The sequence below is a fragment of the Pecten maximus genome, chromosome 13, assembly GCF_902652985.1.
Source record: "Pecten maximus chromosome 13, xPecMax1.1, whole genome shotgun sequence".
In the NCBI taxonomy this organism is placed as follows: domain Eukaryota; kingdom Metazoa; phylum Mollusca; class Bivalvia; order Pectinida; family Pectinidae; genus Pecten; species Pecten maximus.
In genome coordinates this window covers 32937747-32947184 of record NC_047027.1, presented here as the reverse complement: position 1 = coordinate 32947184, position 9438 = coordinate 32937747, and the positions used below count along the sequence as shown (strand labels likewise).

The window sequence follows — 9438 nt, the reverse complement described above, 5'->3', positions numbered from 1 at the left end:
ACTACCTACCAACATAGTCGCTTTATAGGGTATTTTTGTCTGCATACTTTGTACTGGATGTAAGCGAGATCAGTTAGTTTGGTTTGGTTTATTTTGTTTAACGTCTTATTAACAGCTAAGGTCATTTAAGGACGGCCTCCCGTGCGTGCGACATGTATGCGTGTGATGAGTGTGTATGCGTGTTTTGGGAGGCTGCGGTATGTTCGTGTTAAGTCTCCTTGTGATAGGCCGGATCTTTTGCCGATTTAGAGTGCTACCTCACTGAAGCACACTGCCGAAGGGGACAGAACCCAAAGCCTTCCTCACAGAGGCGAACGCTCAACTAAAGGCCAAAAGTGAGGCATTGTCAAGGGAGACATTAGGAAGAAGAAAGTTGTTTAGAAAGAAGAGAAAAGATAAGATCCCAAGTTTAGTCGCCTCTTACGATCATGCAATGGGGGCAGCAGGTACAAATCTTACGCCCTACCTGCAGGGCAGGAGATCAGTTAGAGTAAGGATTACAACTTATTTATTAATGTTGAAAGTATATATTTAGAGTAAGGATTACAACTTCTTTATTAATGTTGAAAGTATATATTAAGACATTGTATAAATGTGAGATCGCAGATACCCTGTCAAAAAAAATCTTAATTCAGGAAAAATATTTCTTCAAAACTGCACACAGCCAAATGATACAAATTTAAGGTCATGTAATGAAATATACCTTGTAACTAAAACAAACATATTTTTCGCACTTACGAATAATTGTAATTTGAATATTTGAGAGTTGTTTAATCAAAATTAACTTTTCAACTGTTGGTCAAAACATGCTAATATGCGCCTTACATGTACCTCTGAACTATTATCTACAATATCACTGAATCTTACTCCAGTACGGGTAAGTATCAACAATGTTATCAATACTGATGTCTTGCATCCATGACAAATTTCTTTTGCAATTCTGTCATCCAGTTAGACAGAACACACTCCTCCTTGGAAGCTAAATATGATTTATTTTCGTTGCAGAAAATATTTGATTTTAATAGAATGCGAGAACGTCGACTTACCGAGGCGGATAAAGGATGGTCCTGGGTTGTAATGGCGAGCTCGTTTGGATCCCACGTGATCACCGGAGGTTTCCAATATTCCATTGGTATCGTACACAATGCATTCCTAGAAAGGTTCGGTGACAATGTTCAGAATACATCCTGGGCAACCAGTCTGTTTGTAGCAACACTTTCGTTAACAGGTTTGTTTGTTATATTGACACTCCTACTAAACAAACAATTTGAGATAAAACTAGATATAAATTAAATATTTAATAAAACAAATTTGTCATTTGGTCAATTTAATTTAAATCATTATTTCATTATCACTATGTTACATGAACATCTAACGACTTCCCATAAACGGTAACGTTCTGTTGACATTTGCTATCTCAATATTTCACGTTCAGGTTGAATTGTCAATTTTGCGATGCCATCGATCTCACCAATTCGTCAAATTATGCATCTGAAGCTAATCATTTTGCTACAGCATGTATTGCTATATGCTTCAGATTGACAGATTATGCAAAATATTATGCAAGCGATGTACTCTAGCCATGCTATTTCAGACATAGAAAATCCACTTTCAAGATTATGAAAGTAGTAATTTGATCGGTAAACCTAAAAAGTCCCTATAACGTGACCCATTATGGGATGCCGTTAGGTGTTCATGTAACGTAGCGAAAATTCCCATCTATTTTTTTAATTAGATAGTATAAGGTGTGGAATTTAAAAAAAAAAAGTTTAAAACATTCCTGCATCCATCGCTATCAATTTGTATGCAATGGTAAAACAGAGACGAACATATTTTCTTGGGGCCGTTAAGAGTAAATGTATGGTGAGTATACTGAATAATAGGATAATGCAAGATATATTATAATTGATGAGTTTTATCATAATTCGTGAAATGTATCCCTCTTAGGTGTCCTAGCTAGTGCCCTGATCAACTGGTCAAGCTGTCGTGCCACTATGGTCATCGGGTCACTGATTATGACCGGCGGTTTCATCACATGTGCTTTTGTCCCCTCCCTTGAACTTGCCGTCATCTTTTATGGAGTTGTTTCAGGTAAGGTTACATTAACTTCCACATACATTTAAATGTATTTACCGTTAATACCTTGGTATGCAGCTTAAGCCTTGTGATTTATATTCACCTTTGTAATTCTGCATGAAGCATACATGGGATATTATTATTAATATATTGTTTCTAATTTACTTTAAATTGCTCTTACATTTTGGCTTATTATATTAATTGACAATGGTATAAGTGTACACATACCTATACGATGAGAACCATTCAAAATTGGTTTGGTTTATTTTGTTTAACGTCCTATTAACAGCTAAGGTCATTTAAGGACGGCCTCCCGTGCGTGCGACATGTATGAGTGTGGTGAGTACGTATGTGTGTTTTGGGAGGCTGTTCGTGTTAACTCTCCTTGTGATAGGCCGGAACTTTTGCCGATTTAAAGTGCTATCTCACTGAAGCATACTGAAGCATACTGCCGACACCCAGCAGCACACCCCACCCGGTCACATTATACTGACAACGGGCCAACCAGTCGTCCCACTCCAAATATGCTGAGCGCTAAGCAGGAGTAGCAACTACCATTTTTCAAGACTCTGGTATGTCTCGGCTAGGGGACAGAACCCAAAACCTTCCTCACAGCGGCGAACGCTCAACTAAAGGCCAAAAGTGAGGCATTGTCAAGGGAGACATTAGGAAGAAGAAAGTTATCAAGAAAGAATAGATAAGATCCCAAGTTTAGTCGCCTCTTACGATCATGCAATGGGGACAGCAGGTACAATTCTTACGCCCTACCTGCAGGGCCATTCAGAAAAACACTGTCTCGTGGTCCTCTCTTATTGGAAACAAGATAATCAATAATCAGGTGTGACACAAATTGACTCTGTCGAGTGAAACGTGCATATAATCTCAATGTAAATGTTTCCCCATCCACAAAATATACCTATACAACTGACGACTGACTCAGGGTCAATCTAATTAAAAGCTAGATCGTCATTTTCACTACGTTGAATGTTCATGTAACGTAGTGAGAATGAGCATCTATGTTTTAATTAGATTGACTCCAAATTAATTATTTCTGCTTTGACAGCCCTAGTCTTCAATTAAAGACGAGCTACAATATTGACCAAATGTTAGAACAAAAAAATAGGCCAAGTTCGCGATTATGACTGACATAGACATGTCTATTGTACAATCCTCTCAGATTGTGGTTGGTAAACAAAAATGGGTGACTGAATATTATTTGACATTTAATTCAGACACTCGTGTTGGCATTCCATATAACTCAAATATTGAAAATAATGAAACTTATTGGAAAATACTCTGAAGTGGCATCTCCACATCCAAATTGCGTTAGGCCCTTAGCATCGTCAAGGAGTTCTCAAAGGGCGAAAGCAATTCATATCCTAGTTTCCATTTTTTAATGACGTCAAAGTGCAGACGTTATATAGCCATTGACCTTACTCCGGGTTTTGTTATTCTTTCGCCCTATTTTAAGATCCATCCTTCAACTCCCTCGAATCAATATTTTAGGCCCTTTGCATTTCTGAAACGTGCTCGCAAGAGGAAATATGGTATGATGCAGAAAATGTCGCCTCCGAATCTTATTGAAGTTTGGTTAAAGCTTCTTATCTTTTGTACAATAGATTGACCGCAGTAAGCAAAAACGAAATGTTGATGCGACGTGATGTAAATATATTGCCTCATGTACATGTATTATCTCACCTAGACGAAAGCCAAGTTAAAAACTACACGATACGACACTTCCGGTTATAGGTGAGGAATATTTCAGACAATACCATTATGTTTGTTTCCTATTTCCTACCGTTTGCAGTTAAATATAGGATGTTGAAAAATAATAAACGAAACCAAACTGTTTCAGGCGATGCCTTACTTATCCAGGGCCTGATTCCAGCAACAACATAATACTTCATTTCCTGTTTCAGGCGATGGCTCGTTGCTTCATTTCAAGTTTTAAGAGATGAATAACTCTTTAGCTTATTGTTTCAGGCATCGGAGCAGGATTGATTTTTTTACCCGCCTCGGTAGTTCTCGGTTTCAACTTTCGTCTTAGAAGGAATTTAGCTTGTGGAGTGGCAGTGTCGGGTAATGGAGTCGGTACTTTCTTAGTGGCTCAAATTATCGAGGCCGCTCGAGAGGAATATGGCAACAGAGGATTATTTTTCATCATAGCTGGTATCGCATTGCAAGGAGCGTTTTTAGGCTGTCTACTCTTCCCGTCAGAATTAGAAATTCGACAAAAACAAATCAGATATCAGAACACATCATATACAAACAAATCTGATATTTTAAACAATATTTTACAGTCATTCGTGATCCTAAAGAACATCTCGTTTTTATGCTTATGTGTAAGCATGTTTATTTTCTATACAGGAAACTACCTTGTGTATGTACATTTCGTGCGGTATGCTATTGAGATGGGAGCGTCCTCTTTAAATTCGTCTTTCCTTGTATCAGTTACTGGTGTATGTGATTGTATATCGCGATTTTTAACAGGACTGACAGCGAATGTTGAAGATATAGATGAAAACGTGATGTTCTTTGGAACATTCGGTCTACTCGGCATCTCGACTTTGATATTCCCACTGTATGGATCAACATATGGAGGACAACTATCGTATGCTGTGTTTCTGGGATTGTACTCTGGGTGTTGTTACTCAATACTGAACACACTGATAATACAGCGAGTCGGGGTAGAGAAGCTGGCCACGGGCTACGGAACCTGTATGTTCTTTAGTGGTGCAGGTGCTCTCGTCGGACCGCCGGCAGCAGGTAGATATGTCATCATAAATGTTAGCAAAATATCCGTCATCCATGATGACTGTATTTAGAAAAAAAAATAACAAATATGTCATATTGGCATACACGAGGTAAGCGTAGCGATAGATTTATTAAGAAAAAAATGCATGCAAAATGTTCGCAAAGGTTAAAACGTATCCAATTTCGTCAAGTTCATTTTGTATAGTTGTAACCACAGTCTGTTTTATGCTTCTTTCAGAACTTTCCATACATAAACACCTTCTATAGAATCAATTTTAAACAGGTAAATTACTAATTTAACGTGTTAAAACGTGTTCAATGCCCATTTTCTCATAATGAAGATTTGAATATCATTTATTTTTTGAGTGCCGATTAATTTTTTTCTATTTTTGTGTATTAAATCAATTACGTTATCTTATTAATGATTCTAACTTATATGCAGCAGTACTGACCCACAAATATGCATTCTGCAAAATAATTTATCTTCTCATTGATTACTTAAGGTTGATATTGTGTTTATTTACTGGTACGTGTACACATACAAATTAACGTAATCATTATAATACAAATATGTTATTATCGCTATGTCTTTTCCCATTTATCAAAACATGAAGGCATACTACATATGTAGAAAAGAAACGCAACCTCTATTTTTAAAATATAACCTTTAGATACATGGTCTAAATTTAATTTGATTCCACACTGAGCTTCCTCTCGACGCTGTATGCTTTCATAAGACTTTTTAATGGGTACTCTTGCACCATACAAGCTTGTAAGTCATTACAAATCGACCTTTGGAACAGCACAGATCAAACCATTGTACAGCGAACTGCTTCGGTTGAGTTAAGTCAATAGGCGTAGGGTCATAGCTTTCATAATGCAGTGGCATTCGTAATGTGATGTAGCTCAATATGGTGTACATAAGACAGCACCCTCCCGTTTAGTTGGACGTCTCTGAGCCTCAGAGATTGGGCGATCGTCCCTTGAGCGGACGCCCGCGCATTACGTCGCGACGTTAAGATAGAGGCAGATGTCTCGCACATCCGTAGCGGATTTAAGACGGCGACGGACACGGCACGTCAAGTTGTCGGCACTCGTAGATGGCAAGTGTGTAAAAGAACGGTAAGGAATCGGTTGCGAGTGTCTGGGCTAAGGCCACGACGTCCCTTTGCTGAGCGTTCGCCACTGTGAGGAAGGCTTTGGGTTCTGTCCCCTAGCCGAGACATACCAGAGTCTTTAAAAATGGTAGTTGCTACTCCTGCTTAGCGCTCAGCATACTTGGGGTGGGACGACTGGTTAGCCCGTTGTCAGTATAATGTGACCGGGTGGGGTGTCCTGCTTGGTGTCTTCGGCAGTATGCTTCAGTGAGGTAGCACTATAAATCGGCAAAAGTTCCGGCCTATCACAAGGAGACTTAACACGAACATACCGCAGCCTCCCAAAACACACATACGCACTCACCGCACGCATGGGAGGCCGTCCTTTAATGACCTTAGCTGTTAATAGGACGTTAAACAGAATAAACCAAACCAAACCAAACCCTTTGCTGGCTACCACTCATGCTGGGGCGACACTAACGTCGAATACAATGACTTCTTGGCATTAACTTAATCGGTTTTCGTTTTGCCAATGCAGATGCATGTTTTGTTAAAGACAAGTCCCGCTTTACGCTTTACAGGTCAGCGTGTCTAGAGACGTTGTAGTAAGCGATATTCTGGAAAGCGACAGATTCCGGAGGGAGCCTGTTATTGTAACCTCTCCTTGTTACCCAGTGTCATCTTACAGCAGTAAAAAAATGGGATTCCTGTCTGTTGACCGCACGTTCTTCATTTTATCCATATACATAACCTTACAGGATAACCCGATGCCCCATGTGGCTAGGATTATCCCATATTTTTTTCCTCAGAACAACGTTCCGGTACGTGATTGGTTATCATACAGTCCAGATATGTCCCCGATCGAACATTTATGGGACGAGCTAGACAGGGGGGTCAGGAAGCGCGTCAATGTCATATATAACGTCGCCTAACTCATGCAGGCCCTTATTCAGGAGTGGAATAATATTCCTCAGATGTCAATTGACATCTGGATGGGGTCATCGTTTAGGAGATTAAGATATTCGTCTGATATCGGGGGTTGGAACACACGCTACTGATTTGGATCAGGAAACAGCGTATGATCCCCTTGTTTTACCGGTATTCACACAGCCTGTGATAAGACAACTAAGTCATCAAAATGTGTTCAGTAATAATGAAATCACCAAGAAACCAACACCATTAACATATCGCAAAAGAAACATATACACAATGAATATCGAAAATAAACTTTTTATTTTTCTCTGATATATTGAGTACATGTATATGTAAAAAGTATAGTTTTTTCTGATACCAAGTGGAAGTCTTTAATGAATGAGTGCGCCAAGGACATGTCATAAGTCCTTCACTTTTAAACTTTTAACAGGGGGAGAAAGTGTGCAAAGGACATTTTGGACATGCTAAAAAAATAACTTACTGGTTTTGGCATTTTCTCAAATTGATTCTGTAAAAAGAATATATATATTGAAAATTTTTTAAAAAGTGTAAAATACATATATCTAGAAATTTAGATAAGCTCGCGAAAATTATTTACTATTTATTTGGGTACCCCCTTCACTTAACATGGTGTTATGCAAGGAGGTCCACTATGACTAACAGAAGTAGTAACTAATCACTTGTGAGGTTATGGTTCATTTTCATGCAACTACAAATAGCTAAAAATTGAAACTAATAGAAATGAGGGCAAAATGTTGATCCCATCGTTCATAAAATGGTATGTCTTCGATTGATTATAAAAATAACCATATTTGTCCGTCACCATTCCTATGTTTGAAGTTCATTTAATCCAATATTCGAACTGATAGGATGTGATTACTTTGAAAACTGACCTCTCAAATTGGGTCATATCGTTGTATTTAAAGGTGCGATTATCGACTACACTGGATCGTATGAGAATTCCTTTCTACTGGCAGGTAAGATAATGTTTCCTAGTACAGCGACTGTGTCTCATTAAAGGATAATACATGGTTAGTATCTTACAATACAAGTTTGGTTTTGGTGAGGGTTACGAATGACGAGAAGGTGGGTATTTGGCGATCAGACCCGCCTTTCTGTTCCGAGCCTATAAATAAACCTGCTGAGTTCGCTTGTTTAAAACTGCTGCTAATGCAGTCTAATTAAAATCTGTAACAAATTTGAAATAATTTCTGTGTTTCACGGTGAGTGGCTGATGTAACTTCTTTGTTGTGTTACATTGTTGTCAATTTCTCCTTCTGGTGTAGGCTGTTTTTTTTGCATTTTTTTCTGGATTGTCGTAGCAGATGATAACATGATGACTGCTTATATACATCTTGGTGTCAGAGTTCATGCACGATCAAGTTAAATTGAAAGTAGACCCGTCACGTGAATCGGATTGACGAATAAGATTCGAAAAAAAGTTCACGTGAATCGGATTGACGGATAAAGCACATTTAATTGACGGATAAATCACTTGGTATTGACGGATAAACCTCTGCTTTATCTGACAATTGTTATCAGCTGATGTATGTAGAGGTTGCAGAATAAAATATTAACATTGATGTCCTGTATATTTATAAAATTTTAAACTGGAGCTGTCGTTGTTACAAATACAATTATTTTGCACCAGCCTTAAATGACAACATACGTTGATGATACAGCACCCAGTATAGATTTATTGTTCAATTTCTTCTTTTTCAGGATCCTGTATCACAGTAGCGTCCATTTTGGGGGTCGTGTCAGCATATTTCAAGAAAAGTGACAAATCCTATACTACAGACCACATGGAAGTCCTGACTGTTACGAGAGCTACATCATAGGTCGTCAGCAGAGTTATATGTCCACATGATCCGTCTACATATAAACAGTAGTTAATGATAAAAGATATGTTCACACCAGTAACATTACATGTAGTTTTAGTACTTATGATTGTCTTCATTTGATGTTTTACTGGACAATCCGGAATATGAATCTCTACAAGGGAGGAACGCAGCATAACTTATGATGACTGCCTAGATATTGCTGACAACGTAGGCCTGCTGTTTAGAATACATACAAATGCACATCAGCCTATATGATAGCCTACACCATGTAATGAATATGTTCCGATTGGTTCATAGAGAGTGTCTTTTTCTTGATAGTCCATTCTGACTATCTTATCAATATAATGACATTTTTAGTATATTTACTACCCCCACTCCGGCCTATCACAATGAGACTTAACACGAACATACCGAAGCCTCCCAAAACACACATCCGCACTCACCACACGCATGCATGTCGCACGCACGGGAGGCCGTCCTTAAATGACTTTCGCTGTTAATAGGACGTTAAACAAATAAAACCAAACAAAACCAAACCAAAATCTTGGTCAATCGGTAGGATACTACTAAACAACTTCCGACCAAGCTTTGCTAATGATCACTTAGGTTTGAATTATAAGACAGCCACCATATATATTTTCACTGTACTATAAATCGACCAGATTGAAATCAAATTATATATCAGTACAAAATCAAATAATGTTTGTTTTTTTAAATAAACGAATGTTCAATCC

General features: G+C 38.3%; 1 protein-coding gene across 1 annotated transcript; it reads left to right on the top strand.

Annotated features, from left to right (window-relative positions):
* The first annotated feature begins 733 nt into the window (after nucleotides 1-733).
* On the top strand, nucleotides 734-8984 carry LOC117340233 (monocarboxylate transporter 12-B-like). The gene is made up of 5 exons (XM_033901986.1): nucleotides 734-1228; nucleotides 1948-2091; nucleotides 4060-4842; nucleotides 7787-7837; nucleotides 8583-8984. Exons 1-5 carry the CDS (start codon nucleotides 919-921, stop codon nucleotides 8699-8701), a joined length of 1407 nt encoding a protein of 468 aa, XP_033757877.1. The 5' UTR covers nucleotides 734-918; the 3' UTR covers nucleotides 8702-8984.
* The last annotated feature ends 454 nt before the right edge of the window (nucleotides 8985-9438 follow it).

Bases quoted from the DNA above. Each gene is read 5' to 3' on its own strand.
- LOC117340233 (XM_033901986.1), top strand. From the start codon at position 919: ATGACAAATTTCTTTTGCAATTCTGTCATCCAGTTAGACAGAACACAC. The intron at 4,843-7,786 runs GTAGATATGTCA...TTGTATTTAAAG, and splicing joins CGTCGGACCGCCGGCAGCAG to GTGCGATTATCGACTACACT. The intron at 7,838-8,582 runs GTAAGATAATGT...CTTCTTTTTCAG, and splicing joins GAATTCCTTTCTACTGGCAG to GATCCTGTATCACAGTAGCG.